The sequence below is a fragment of the Onychomys torridus genome, chromosome 7 (assembly GCF_903995425.1).
Source record: "Onychomys torridus chromosome 7, mOncTor1.1, whole genome shotgun sequence".
NCBI lineage: Eukaryota > Metazoa > Chordata > Mammalia > Rodentia > Cricetidae > Onychomys > Onychomys torridus.
Window position 1 is genome coordinate 52,003,123 of NC_050449.1, and position 15,315 is coordinate 52,018,437.

General features: G+C 40.6%; 1 protein-coding gene across 4 annotated transcripts in view; it reads left to right on the plus strand.

Moving 5' to 3' along the window:
• Nptn (neuroplastin) overlaps positions 1-15,315 on the plus strand; it is a 74,908-nt gene that overhangs the window by 28,364 nt on the left and 31,229 nt on the right. For 2 of the 4 annotated variants that reach the window (XM_036193116.1, XM_036193117.1), the window contains exon 2: positions 11,962-12,309. The exons of the other annotated variants lie outside the window; for them this stretch is intronic. In XM_036193116.1, the coding sequence (XP_036049009.1) occupies positions 11,962-12,309 (348 nt within the window). The remainder of the gene's footprint in view (positions 1-11,961; positions 12,310-15,315) is intronic. 4 annotated transcript variants of the gene reach the window in all.

A 15,315-nucleotide genomic window follows, 5' to 3' on the forward strand; every position in this document is an offset into this window, starting at 1 on the left:
CCCAATACTGGAATTAAAGGTATGCACCCTGACACCCAGCCTTTTCAGGACTCTTAACCAGAAAAAATGCTGTTTTTGTCAAAAGTTTTTTTCTGAATCTAACAGGATGCTCTGTCTCAGGTTTTAAAGAACAAAGTTTATCTGTTCTTATACACAGTACTTGGAAAATAGGTCCTCAGCAAACAATTATATTACAGGTATGTTCCCAGTGTATAGACTTAATAAATTGAAAAGACAGACAAACCAGGGATGGCAGCACTTGTTTTTAATCCTAACACTCAGGAGGCTGAAGGAGGAAGATCAAGAATTCAAGGCCAATGTTGGCTACGTAGGGAGTTTGAGGACCATCTGAGGTACATCAGGCTCTATCAAAAATAAACAAACAAAACCCGGACAAATACAAAGCAAAAGTCATGGCTTTGGAGTGTAGTATTTTTTGTTGTTGTTACTTTTGGCCTTGGAACATAAATTCACCTGCTGGAAGAATCTTTATATAGTTTTAAAAATAACTGTGTGGCTCTTAATTCTTTTACTTTCCTTCTATTTGAACAACTTGGATTTGTAGCAGTTTCATAGTATCTTAGACATTAGATGTCAAAGTGTGGTCCCTGGACCAGATGTATTAGCATCAGAATTTGGACACATGCTCAAGCCTCACTTCAGATTGACAAAGTCAGAAACTCGAGTTGGAGTCAGCAGTCTCTTTTATTTAGTAAGCTCTCTAAATGATTTTGATACATGAAAAAGTCCAAGAATCACTGTCCTCTGGTCTTATCATCTAAGGAAAATTTTGCCCTTGATATGTAATAATAAAATTCCTGCTTTGGAGATAATTTAATAGCTGAAAAGAGAGCTAATATCACTTAACAGCCTAAAATGTGAATAAGAAATTCTCCACTGTGCAACGTAGTTGACTGCTGAATGTTTTAAAAACAGAGAAAGCCAGTCGGTAGTGGCAAAGGCCTTTAATCCCAGCATTCCAGGGAGGCAGAGAGAGGAAAGTGGATCTCTGTGAGTTCATGGCCATCCTGGTCTACAGAGTAAGTTCCAGGACAGCCAAGGCTACACAGAGAACCTCAAAAAACAAACAAGCAAACAAACAAACAGACCACCCTCCCAAAACACAAACAAGGGCATTTACTACCTCTTTGAACTAAAATATTTACTAGATTATAATATGATCAACTTGAATAACTGATGTTATGCTCATGGGATGTGTCATGATGGAAAAATGAGATGAATTGTGTGATGTTTATTGGATTTTTTTGTTTTGTTTGTTTTGAGACATGGTTTCTGTATCCCCAGCTAGCGAACAGTCCTACTTCAGTCATCAGAATTCTAGAATTATTGTGAACCATCAGGCCCATCATAAACTGTTATCTTTAACATTTAATACTGAACTGTAAGTAGTTGTCAGGGACGGTGAACTTGTTGTTATCAGAGGTTAGCACTGTAGAAAGTTATACTTTACAGTAAAAGTAGTGGAGATGAGCTTTTGTTTTTAATTTCTCATAGTTTCTGATAATTTTTTATTTAACTTATGGACAAATTATTTGGTGCTGTTTGTTAAAGCCTGATAAAGAAGACTTTGTTTAGACAGTAAATATAGGGACTGCTTCAGTGGAGGGTTAGGTTCCCTGAATACAGCACAGCAAGCTGGAATTTATAGCTACGGAGAATGATGGGGGGGTCAGTGGACGATTCTGAAGAAACCAACCTAACAGGATTCCTTTTTTTTTTTTTTTTTTTTTTTGGAGACAAGTTCTCACTATGTAGCCCTGGCCATCCTACAACACATTATATGCAGCAGGCTGGCCTTAAACTCAAAGAGATCCACCTGTCTCTGTCTGCAAGTGCTGATTAAAGTCGTGCCAACTTGCCAGGTTTCTAACAGAATTCTCCTGGAGACAGACCAGAGTAATCAGACCTCACCTGAGGCCTGGTAGAGGATGCCTGATCATGTACTGAGGGTTGGCAGATACTGAAGATAGATAAATTTTTTTGTTAAACTGACTTAGCAGAATTCTTTGCTAAAAGTGAATCTTACAAGGACATACATTGATGATCCTAGAAGAATCAGAGCATGACTTAATGTTAGTCATGCAAAAAATTGTCAAATTGGTATATTCAACTTTTATAGCATATTCACATTTTGCTTTTAATAAAACCTAGCCACAGGGCTAGCTGAAATTTATTTCTAAAATGCTCTTTATCTACAATTTTTTAAAAATTGCTTCTGTTCTCAAAGAGCATCATTTTGGTTCATAGTTATATTTGTAGGTCTTTGGATATAAAAAAAAAACCAAACTTTTGCATAAATATGTGAGGGTTGACTTTTTGAGCCAAACCTTTCATTATGAACATTCTTTGGTTTATAAACAGATCACAAATAAGCTCTGCTGGGCTCAAGTGTACCAGCTGCTTGAGAGTTATTTGTGGAATTAAAAAATGAATCATTTTTCTGCCAGGTGGCCCACACCTATAATCCTACCCCTCAGGAGGATGAGGCAATAGGATAGTGAGGTCAAGGCCAGCCTGGGCTACAAAAAAGAAAACAAAATCTTCCAAGAAAGTGGATTACTTAAAGTTTCCAAGGAAAACTTGCTGACAACTGCTTGTGGCTGCTTCATTTTCCCACCTGGACATGTTACTAGTTTTAAAAGGCCAAGATCAAAGTCAAATAGGACCTCCCCTTTCCTTTGATCTCACTGTCTTTGCTTTCTGGGTTAAAGAAGAAATGTTTCTTTGTCTCAAGTATGAAACAGTATGAAACTGTTTACTTGAACATTGTAAAAGCCTAGACTAAGTGTCTTTGCTGTTTTGGTAATTTATTAAGGAGAACATTCAGTCTCTTAGAGTCCACACCAAGGCTGTTGGATATTGATTGAGGTAGCCATTGGAACTGCAGGGCTGGAGAGATGGCTCAGAGGTTAAGAGCACTGCTTGCTCTTCCAAAGGTCCTGAGTTCAATTCCCAGCAACCACATGGTGGCTCACAACCATCTGTAATGAGATTTGGTGCCCTCTTCTGTCCTGCAGGAATATGTGCAGATAGAATACTATACACATAATAAATGAATAAATCTTAAAAAAAAAAAAAAAAAAGTAAGAGGTCACTCCAAGCTTCTGATTCTTTTCTTTGTTATTAAAATCTTCCAGTTCAGCTAGGTGTAAAGCACTCCTTTAGTCCCTGTACTTGGGATTCCAGGGCAGGCTGATTTCCATGAATTCAAGGCTAGCCTGGTCTACATAGTGAGTTCAGGACAGCCAGAACTACATAGAGAGGCCCTGTCTTAGGAAAAAAAGAAAAAAAAGAAACCCAAACCTTTTCAGTCTGTTCCTTAGATTTGGTGTCAAGGTCTATAATTTAAGACATTTTATGAATATTGGTGTTTTGCCTTCGTAGTTGTCTGTACCACATGTGTGCTTAGTGTCCTTGGAGGCCAGAAGAGGGCATTGGATTTTTGGAACTGGAGTTACAGACAGTTGTAACCGTCCATATGGGCACTGGAAAACTGAAACAGCTCTCTGGAAGTGTTAAGCTCTTCAGTGCTAAGTCTCTCTCAGTGCACTTAGCCACTGAGCTGTCTCTCCAGCCCCACAAGCCAGAATTGATTATAAGTTTTTATTTTTATTCACAATCTTACTTCATTTAAGGTTGGTCAGTTTCAGTTTGAAACATGTTGGAATTCTTTGTACTGGTGGTTTTCAGTGCTCTTTTGGAAAACTGAAAAATAAAAATTGAGATAGGTCACTGGGATGGCCAGGAAGTACACTTGCCACACAAGCCTGACCTCCTAAGTTTGATCCCCAGAGAGAGAACTGACTACTGAAAGTTGTCCTTTGGCATATATATGTGCCATGGTGTTCACACTCTCAAATACACAATGAGTAAATGTTAAAAACATTCAGAGCTGGACATGTTGGTGCATGCCTTTATTTCAGCATTCAGTAAGCAGATGGACCTCTGAGTGAGGTTGAGTCCAACCTGGTCTATAATGCAAGCTCCAGGCCAGCCAGGGGATACATAGTGAGGATCCTCCACACAACACAATCAGGTAGTGTAGATAAGTTTCCCCCATTCTCAGTGAGTGAGTCTCCTGAGTCAAGACTGTATTCTTTCAACTTCTTTTTAAAAATTACCTCCATAGAACACCTAGGACTGGTTTGGACTGTTATTTAAATTATAGAGTAGAATGTTTGTATAATATGCCATTTTATAATATATTTGTAGCTTCCCAGGTTGCAGGTATTTTATATACATGGTTCATGTGAACTTCATTTTACCATCGGTTAAGATAGGAATTATTGTTCCCATTTTCCAGATGAGAAATTTGAGATTGAAGAAATGGAAGACTCCCATCCATTTCCCTATAAGGTGAGCTGTTGGCTTCATAGAGAGACTCTTAGATGTCCATTTACCTAACAGTTGTACAATGTAGACTCAGGGTATTATTAAGCCTTGGGTCTGCAACACTACAGAAGTCCTGTGCTTATATTTTTCTGAGATGAGAGAAACCTGTGGCCTTTTAGTCATACTTCTAATTTTTGTTAGTGACTTTTTTTTTTTTTTTTTTTTTTTGGACAAAGGGTCTTACTGTCTTACCCTGGTTGGCCTGGAACTCATTATGTGAACTAGGCTGGCCTCAGACTTCTAGATCTGCTTGCCTTTGTCTCAGTGCTGAATAAAAGGCCTGCACCATGCCTGGTTTGTCAATGACTTCTTTAAGCCCACAGAGCTCAGAAGATTATTGTTTGCTCTGTCAGTGGGAATTGATAGCAAAACTGAAATCAAAATGCTTGTTGAAGATCACTTTCTCTAGTGCTTTTTTTCCCCTTTGGGTCTTTCCTGGAGTTATTTAAGATGTGGAATGTCTTTAGAGTTTCACAGAACTGTTCCACACATGTTACATGATCTTCATAGCATCATTCCTTTTGAAGAAACTGTTGCAAGTGAAGAGGATTTAAGTTGTGGAGACACTAACTTAAAGTGTCACAGTTTTCATGCTGAAGTTAAACTAATTTGATCCGAATAAATCAAATCTGATTTTATCTCAAGTTTTTGTGAATTTACAATTTGGCCTAACCAATATTCAGTGTCTTCATGTATCTCAGTTGTTAAGCCAAACTTGTAATTAATAGGCCTTGTTCTGAGTTGGTGAGATGGCTCAGTAGGTAAAGATACTTGCTTCCAGGTCTGATTTCCTGAGTTTGATACCTGGGACCTGCATCATAGGACAGAACTAATACAACCTGTCCTCTGACCTACACATGGCACATGGCCTTCAGCACATGCATGCTCCTGCATGTGCGCACTGGAGAAAGAGAGAGGGAGAGAGGGACACACACACCAACACCCCCCCCCCACACACACACACACTCACAGAGAGTGGGGGTGGGGATCTGTTTCTAAAAATAGGCCTGCTCTTTCTTTAAGGAGAATATCTACTTTCATAAGGAGAATATATACTGTCTCTTTTTTTGTTTGTTGTTTTCTGTGTTTTTGAGACAGGGTTTATTTGTAGTTTGGACTGTATTAGAATGTTGTACTAACTCTGTTCTTAAATAGTTTTTTAAAATATTTTATTTATGTACATTGGTGTGAGAGTATTAGATGCCCTAGAACTGGAGTTAGACAGTTGTGAGCTGCCACGTGGGTGCTGGGAATTAAACCTGGGTCCTCTAGAAGGCCGTTGGTGCTGCCAACCGCTGAGCCATCTCTCCAGCCCCAACTCTAATCTTACTGGATTCATAATCTCTCAGCTTCAGTGGCTTACAACTTTTAGCAACTGCCAGTTACTTGTGTCAACACATGTGTATCTGTTGTTACCACTCTATCCAGTCTAGTTTGCTCTAAGAATAGGAAGGATTGAAGAATTCCCTTACTTTACATTGTCCTGTTAACATTGCCACAGTGGTCTTCATTCTATTTGAAAAGTTACAGTTCACTTTTTTGAAAGTTGGATTCTAAGTTAAATTTGTTGTATGTGTAAAGTTCTGTTTCCCAGACTGTTGTAAATCAATGCTAAAGGTTGCTGTATATGATCTGTTCAGCATTTCTTTCTTTGGAGACACACAATAATAGGTAACATTATTGAGTGCTTAGTATGTGCCATGTGCTGTTGTAAGCTGTGTTGTTGTTTTATTTAATCCTCACAATAACCCTCTAAGGAAATTGCTATTATTAGCTCCTTTTTACAGATTAAGCAGATGAAGCTCAGAGAGGTTAGGCCACTTGCCTAAGGTTAGACAGTTAGTAACAGGACCTTATGTGAACCCAGGCATTCTGATTTTACTGTTTGTTAAATTTAATCACTAAACTATGCAGACTTTTTATTTTTTGGCATCAGCTAGATTTCCCTGTTTTTCCAAAGCAGATTTCCCTGTTTTTCCAAAGCAGAAAAGCTAGTAAATTTAGGCTAACCAAAATCCTATTGCTATTTTGGGTGGTATAATTTCATAATCAAAGGTGGCTTTGGTGTATAATGTTTCTCATACCCACACTTTGACATGTTTGCTTTATTGTAAGGCTCAGGCTTGAATTTGGAAAATGTTTTGTGATGGCTGCCATCTCTACCTAGTGCTAGTGATCAGGATAATCCAAGAGTTTACCAGCGCTTCCCCCTTCCCAATATCTTCTGCTGCAGAGAATGAGATTGCCCAATTTCTACTACTTTGAGGGTATACATGGAATGAGTGCCTGTGGACTTTTGACCAGTTTAGTGTTAAATGATGGTGATACATGGTCTGCTTAATTAACAGTAAAGATAGGCAAGCTATGTAGGCTCAACTCTATGACATTTTTACAGCAATTTCATGCAGATACTCATTCCCTGTAACCACACTGAGCTATCAATAGGCCTTGCTCAGTATTTTGAGGTAGGTGATTTGAATTTGTATATATGTGAGAGAGAAAGAACAGACACAATTTCTTGAATCTTTTGCCATCATTTCTTTTTATTTAGAGATATGAAGGAGAGACAGTGTGAGTCATCCACAGGAATCTGTGATAGAGGGCCTTGAAGGGAACAGCTTTGCCTCTCCTCTCCTCCCCTCCCTTCCCCTCCCTTCCCTTCTCCTCTCCCTGCCTCCCTCCCCCTCCCCTTCTTCCCCTACTTCCCCTTCCTCTTCTTCCCCTTCCTCCCCTTCCCCTTCCTTCCTTCTTCCCCTTCCTTCCTTCCTTCCTTCCTTCCTTCCTTCCTTCCTTCCTTCCTGTCTCTTTCTTCCTTTTTTCCTGTCTTTCTTTCATGGCAAGTGTAGGCAAGATTTAAAGGCCTGACCTTGGTAGCAGTCAGTTGAGGGAGAGAAGTTACCTGTTACTGTGGTTGCCTTAAAGGCAAGTAAGAATTTGATGGTAAAAATTCCTTTCTCTTTTTTAAGGTGTATGTGGAGATAGTTTTCTTGAGATTGGGTTCAACTTGGCTCTTCTGTGTCCCTCTCTCTTTGCACTCTGTTCATATCTACACACCCAGGTTTTCCTGAACCGAGAACTCCTCTTTTTCCCTGCTGCTAGCCCCAGCTGTCATCTCCACTTCCCATCCCCCAACCTCAGCTGTGCAGTTTTTCATTACACTTTTCCGGGTTTTGCTGCCTCCATTGTCACCCTTCTAACCCCAGCTTCTTTTCCTTCCCTCCCTCCCTTCCTCCCTCCCTCCCTAGAAGACCTGTATCACTGTTCTGGGGTCCCTGATTTCAGGCAGTTGTGTGCTTTCATGTTGAGGGCACAGTTTGTTTGAAAGCCCTTCGTGATGAAAGGCAGGGCGGTGAGTCAGGGTCTGAGCTCCTTCTGAAAGCTGGTTCTTCTGAATTGGAGCTAATTTTGGGTAGATAATGAGGTGGATGATTGCTGATAACCTTCCTTGCTAATTGTGATTTATTTCCTGGTGCTGTATAGAGGAGGAGTTCTTTCTTTTCCCCTCTTTGGAGGGGAAATATTTACATGGCTTTTTTTGATAAGTGTTCAGCTATCAAGGAATCTCATAGTTTCTGTAGAGATAGTATAGTTTGTGGGAAAGAGCCTCAGTGTAAGAATTAAAGACACTTTAGTCCAGGTAAACTCAAGCTTAGCCACTAAAGTGATCTTGGTTAAGTGGAGGGTATATAGTGGTTTGTGTCCAAGAATTAACCAATTAATTACCAAATTAAATGATAAAGTATATTGTTAATTTACTTTTAATGTTTACAGACGCTTGTCTAGCCTTGTAAGACACATAGACTGCAGTTGTAGACAGTGTTAAGAGATCATGCTTTGGCTTTGGACATATCTGGGTTCTGTGCTAGACTCTCATGATGATGGGCAAAATATCCTTTCCCTGCTCTTGCAGTGCAAGAGATTCAGACCCAAGCAAGGGCTTGTGTATATTAGGCAAGCACTCTTAACACTGAGCTACATCCCCAGCTTGTAACACTTAACATTTTTGAACCATAGTTCTGTCTTTAAGGGTTTCAATAACTCTCTTATAAAGTAGGAGAGCTGGTGTGGTGGTGCATGACTTTAATACCAGCACTCAGGAGTCAGAGGCAGGCAGATCTCTTAGTTTGAGGCCAGCCTGGCCTACAGAGTGAGTACCAGGACAGCTAGGGCTATACAGAGAAACCCTGTCTCCAAAAAACAAACAAACAAAAGGTAGTATTGGGATAATGTAGACAGAGTGCCTGAAATCTGACACATACTTAGAAAATGTTTCCTTATATCAGGGAGGACCTCATGAGCCTCCATCCCTGACCAAGGAGTTATTGAAAGTTAATGGCTTCTGGAGAATAGAAAACTCCTTGGTTTTTTGTTTATTTGTTTTTAAGAGTATGGTCCCTTGTTAGCTGGATCACACTCCAGTAGATGGTCTCACATCCATAGGCAGCTCAAAGTGGATGCAGTGGGGCAGTGGGGCATTAAAAAAGAGGTATGTACAGGGTAGGGAGGAGAAGCGGGGAGGAAGGCAGGCTGGAGAGATGGCTCAGCAGTTGAGAACACTGGCTGTTCTTCCAGATGACTGGGTTCAATTCCCAGCACCCACACGGTAGCTCACACCTGTCTGTAACTCCAGTACCAGGATTATTAACATCCTCATACAGACATACATGCAGGCAAAACACCAGTGGACATACAGTATGAATGTGCAGTTCCTGATAAGGCCAGAAGAGGGAGTCTGATTCCCTGGAGTCTCTGGAGCTAGACCCATTTGGTTCTAGGAACCAAACCCAGGTCCTCTGCAAGAGCAATAAGTGCTCTTAACCACCGAACATATCTCCAGCGCTTTCTATTTTGTTTTTAAAAATTTGCATCTTGTGATTTACCAGTTCAAAAAATAAATTTGACTTGGGCTTGATTTGACTGATACATGTCGGCTTTTTTTTTTTTTTTAATTTTTTTTTTTTTTTAATTTTTTTTATTCTGAGATGGGATTTCTCTGTGTAGCCCTGGCTGTGCTGGAACTCGTTCTGTAGACCAGGTTGGCCTTGAACAGAAAGATCTGCCTGCCTCTGCCTTCTGAGTGTTGAGATCAAGGACGTGCTACCAAGCCTGGTCTAAGCCTGACCTACGGGTAGGCATTTCAACTGAATTAGATCATCATTTTTTTCCTTCTTGGTAGGAAGTCTTGCCTGGGGTAGCAGGACCAGCCTGAGTAATTTGCTTTGTTTTGTGCAATGGGAATCATGTTTACATCCTTTTCTCAATACTTTTGAATTGTGTAATATTGAGATTTGGGATTGTACTGGAGTTTCATGGATTGTGTTGATTTGGATCATCCTTTTTATATTAGCTTGGTCAACAGATTGGTAAACAGGTTTTAGTTTAATAGCTTTGTGCTGTTCAGAAGAAAGTAGAAAATATGCAAGTCCACTAATGGTTTCTAGGATATTGTCAAGTACATAATTATAGCATCTGAGGTATATAAGAACCCTACCTTCATGGACAGTGTCAGAGTAAGATGTGATTTCTATTAAGTGGTCAAGAATATGATTAAAATAATCTTCACAGTGTTTCAAGAACTTACTGATAAGTAGTTTTCACTGCTGATGACACCAGTAGTAAAACCCAGCTTCCTGAACCTCTCCCCTTCTGTTTGTAGGCGTTGACTTTGTGACAGTTGGTAATTTATGAGGCTGACTGAGACATGGCCCTTTAGATCTAGCAGCAAGCTCAGCTCTCTACAGGACCCTTGGGGCTCTTTTCTCTGTTTATTAAACAACTTCTTTGTCTGAGATTGGCATTTGTTTGACCTGTTGGGGCTTGTATTAGATAGTTTCTTACAAGAAATAAATTCTAGATCCAAAGGGGAAGTTTCAAATAGCTATATTCAAAGTATAACATTTAGTATAAGCCTGTTAATTACTGTATTTCTCTACTATTCACTCTGAAACCTAGTTGATAGGCTCGAATGAATTTAGAGGTCTTGATCTGTACTTGAATGCGACAGTCAGCAACCTTATAGATCTACAGAAGGGGATTTGTTTCCACAGGCATATACTGCTGTGGCTATAAACAGTAATATTTCTACTTACTAACCTCCAATTTCAGGTAACTAATTACATCCTTGGTACCTAGACTATAGAAAAACTTGAGTTTTTGTTCTCCCTGTCCTCTGGAGTGTTCTTGAGTCTAGTATTAGCAATTCTGACCTGGTAATCTGTTCACTGCAGGTGAGGAAGCATGCTTAGCTCATGAGCCAAGCTACTCCAAATGTCCTCCTCTAAATTCTGGACTTACACTTTAGGGCATTGCCTAATTGGTAGAAATTTGAATAAATTTGGGGAATGAAAGAATGAGTGGATGGTTGCACTGTGGTGTCTTTCCCACTATAGACTCTACTCCAGGTTTTAAAATAAGCCTGGGTGATGATAATGATTAAAACAATCAAACAAACAGAAACCCAACTCTTTCTGCCACTGCTCCCTTGCCTTATAGATAAGTAGTTATGGGCAGGTAGACATAAGTAGGCATAAGCTTTAGTTCTCAGCAGTGCCTCGAATGCAAGTTGAGGCACACCCTTCATCCTTACAGTTTAGTTCATCAGTGTCAATTCTCATCCTTTCTGTATTGACTGCTAGCAACCAAATACCCTTGTAGAGAGAGCCTGTCAAGAACCACAGTTATTTCAAAGACTGGCTGTTGAGGTTTTACTAGTAGAATTTATAGGATCATGAAGAGCATTGACCCTCTTTTCACTGGCATTGATTGGGTTGCTACTAGTGTTGGTTCAGCTCCTGGGCTGAGCTCAGTAGTTCTCACTTTGGTGTGAAGTACAGACTGTTTCTTATTTTTCTGTTCCTGAGAGTCTGTATTCAGATAGGTGGCATAGACAGCTAGGCTGCTTGTTTGTTATGGGCCCAGGGAAGATTAGGAGATGGGAAAAGACTAAACTAAGGATAGTACCTTGTGTGTGAGAATTTTGCTGCCCTTCAGCTGAAATCTGGACTCTGAATAACAAGAGAAGGTACCAGTAGATGAGTTAATACTTCTTGTTGAGGCTTAGGAAAGATACTGCATCTCTAATGAAATGTTTACTCATTCAAAAAAGATCCTGACTTGGCATAAAAACCCATTGCCACTTCCTGTTATCTTCCATCATTTGCCTGAGTTTGGAAAGGTAATGGTTTTGTGCTGTTTGGAAGGATGCTCTTTCCAAGACCCAAGGCTTTCTCATTCCTACCAGCTGGGCCCATTGCTAAAATGCTTTCCAGTGGGCTTGCTTCTGCCTGGCCAGCACCTGGGCTGCCCCAGCTTGTAATTGGCCTGCCTTTGCTTCATAAGCTTCCCAGGGTGGTTCTTCTTCTAAAAGCTTGTATGAATTGCTATTACTGTCTCTTTATAGTTTAAAAATGAATCCTTTTTTTGTTCTCTGCAACTCATTTGCTTTTTTTCTTTTCTTTTCTTTCCTTTAAATTATTAACACCTGTTGATTCTTTTGTTTTTTTTTTTCTGGTTGGCCTGTCACTGCATTCCTGCTCCCCCTCCCTCTAGCTGGGTTTGTCAAGTCGCCCATGTCAGAAACTAAGCTCACGGGGGACGCCTTTGAGCTGTACTGTGATGTGGTCGGGAGCCCCACGCCAGAGATCCAGTGGTGGTACGCAGAAGTCAACCGGGCAGAGTCTTTCAGACAGCTGTGGGACGGTGCTCGGAAGCGCCGTGTCACCGTAAACACCGCCTACGGGTCAAACGGCGTGAGTGTGCTGAGAATAACCCGGCTCACCTTGGAGGACTCTGGGACTTACGAGTGCAGGGCCAGCAACGACCCCAAGAGGAATGACTTGAGGCAAAACCCTTCCATAACATGGATTCGAGCCCAGGCCACCATAAGCGTCCTTCAGAGTGAGTCCAGCACCCTACAGTAGTAGTACTGTAGTCTTTAGAGGTGGCCCAATGACCCTTCCCTTCTGCTTCCATTCCCTCTATCCCAGTATGATCGCTAACCCCACCCCTTGTCTTTGTTTTTTCAAATCCACGACCCTTCTGGTTGTAGTGTATGGAAACATTTGTGGCATTTTTTTTTTTTTTTTTTAATTTGCCGTCCTTTCTACTTCCCTTATCCCCCAACCCTTCTCTGTGTCTTTCTCCTCAGGAACAAAGAACTTGAGGAAATCCATGACTGTCCAAAGTCAGCTGCGCTGGGAAAAGGTGGGGAGGGAGAACTGGGGAAGCAAAAATATTTTAAAGCACAAATGCCAGGCAGTGGAATGAGGGTAGTGTTGAAACGGTTTCTTTCCCTCCTCTTTAATTTTGTAGTAGGTTTCCTGCTATCCTTTTGCTGATTGCTTTTCTGGTGCCTTTCTATTTTTGTTTCTCTCCACTCTAACTACTTTTAGTTCCCCTGTTCATCTGTTGGAAGTTTTCTGAATAGCTAGCTGCCTTCACCTCTGGTTTTAAGTTTGTGTCTGCTCAGCCTTTTCCCTCTCACTGTGACTTGGTGTTATCCTGTTCTGTTGATGGGAATGTTGCTATGGTGCAGCGTGGTGGTGTGTGTTTTGTTGGGTGGCATGTAAGCTTGGATATTCCATAACTCCAGCTCTTTTTCTTTTCTAAAGCAGTGGCATGTGCTTCTCTGACAGCAGACCTCCAATGCAACAGCACAGTTCTTACTGAGACTGTTTTCTTAAAAGTAGCTGCCTGAGATTCTCTCCCTTAGTCTTGCTATCAGGAGCTAAATGGTCTGAAGCTGCAAATTGTATTGTTTTTAAATCTATTATGCTGTCTTTAAAGTTAGAATTGCATTTGACCCCTGTTCATAGACAGCTTGACTCTGATGTTTGCACAAAGTTCCTTAACATGGTGGATGATAAACCCCAAGATAGTTTGGAAACCATTCACACTGTCTGTTTCTTTGTCTTCAAAAAAGAAAGCTGTTAAGTCCCAATCCCAGTCCTCTTGAGTCCTTTGTTGTACAAGTTAGGTTTGGGTGGCCAGTTCTCTTTCTGAAACCTGCAATGGTAGGAAACACAGAGCCCACCACAAAATCAGTGTTCTCACCAGGAAGAGTTCTAGTCCTGCATTGGACTTATTTATGACTGAGGGGCATTCTCAATTTAATAGAGGGGATCTTGAATGGCTCAGTGAGAGTCCTGTAGCCACTTTCAGCATGAAGAACTGACTGATCTAGAGAGAATGAAGTTTAGTAGTAAAAGATACTATTTTTTTGGTGAGAAATTTGGTGGCAATAGAAGAGGGCCCCGGAATCTGTACACTTATAATAGAAAAATAGCAAATTAGTGTCTGTTTTGTATCCACTTGGAAAACTGGGGGAGGGGTGTGAAAGGGAGACAGGAGATGCTGTTGCAGTTGGCAGTGCTGAATCAGAGAACCTGCTTCTGTGAAGTGGAAAAGAAAACCTGTCTATGTGAAAATGGGGACTATTAACCCAGCAATTTTTCTTTCTTCTTCTTTTTTTTAAAACAATTTTCCCCCTTGCATGCCTCCTTCTCCTGCCCCCTGCTCCTTTCCTTAAACAAAAAGCAGAATTATCCAAATGGCCACTAAGGTCTGTAGAAGTTTATAGTCATAGTCTGGGCATTTGGTAGTTTTACTTCCAAGAACTTTAACTTGTAATTAAAAAAGACCATGTCTAGGGAGTATAAAAATAGGGCTTTGGGGGTTACCTATGCATCAGTTCCTAAGAGCATATAGTACTTCCCCAATTTACTTAGAAACAAGTTTATTAACTTATAGGTATCTGCATATACTTGAGCCACAGCCTGCCTAGTTAGTCTCTCCCTGGATATCCATATCAGTTGGTTAACACAAGTAACATCCCGAGTTTAACTTTAATTGAATTGTTTTATGATCTTAGGCCTCCTTAGAAACATTGCCTCCACAGGGAGGGTGGAATCTTCTAAGAATGATACACCAGCAGTACTTTTCCCAAAGGTCTTTAAATAATGTAAACCAGAAGAGAAATGGGTCCAGTTTTTAGGCTTTCTTTGCCATAATATGTTCTTTACATATACATGGTGGCTAGGGTAAGGGTCCTCCTGCCTGATGTTTCTAAATAGGAGTCAGTGATAGGTAAAAATATTTGAATTCTAAATGTTCATCTCTCTTGGACTTTTCACTGGATAGCACTGGGCCACAGAACTAAATGTCTCACCTTCATCCTGGTGTAGAATACAAATGGAGTACTGCAGCCAAGGAACTCAGTAGTCATAGGAGTCAGGTCATCCCACCTACAGTCCTCCTCTGATACAGAATCATATTTAAAGCTAATCAACTTGCTCCCAGCTGACTCTCTCCTGGATCCTTAACATTTAAGGGAAAAAGTACTTTCTTTTGCCTTCTAAGATTTCTTGGCAGAAAGTCTACCAGATTGCTTTCCTCACCTTCTTAATCTCCCTGAGCTGCAGTGGCCATTTGCATCGTCACAGGTAAGAGTAGCATTTACTTTGCCTCCTTGTATATAAACATCTGGAAACTCTTGGCCTCGTTCTCCGAGTTCGCCCTTTCTCAGTGCATCTGAGAGGAAGAACTGGGAGATGATTCCCAAGTGGGACAGAAAATGAAATTGGACAATAAAAAAATTCAGTGAAAACTTGAAAGTGTGTTTGGGTTTAATGTTGTTTTTGATACATTTTTATTTTTTTAATTTCTCTTCTGTGGAGTACTGGTTCTTTTCTCTTCCGTTTTTGCTTGGTTTTAATTTTTCTTGGAATTGTGATGCTTTCTGCTGATGGTGTATGTGCGCCTTCCATTGCAGGGTTTGCAGCTGTTCTGCTAGACTTACTAAAGCCCAGGGAATTGGCTTCTGTCCAGTGTGTCTGGAAACCATGGGACAGCACTGCGCTAACGTGTTTACATGCATCTGCTTTTGTCTTAGTGGCTGCTATGCCT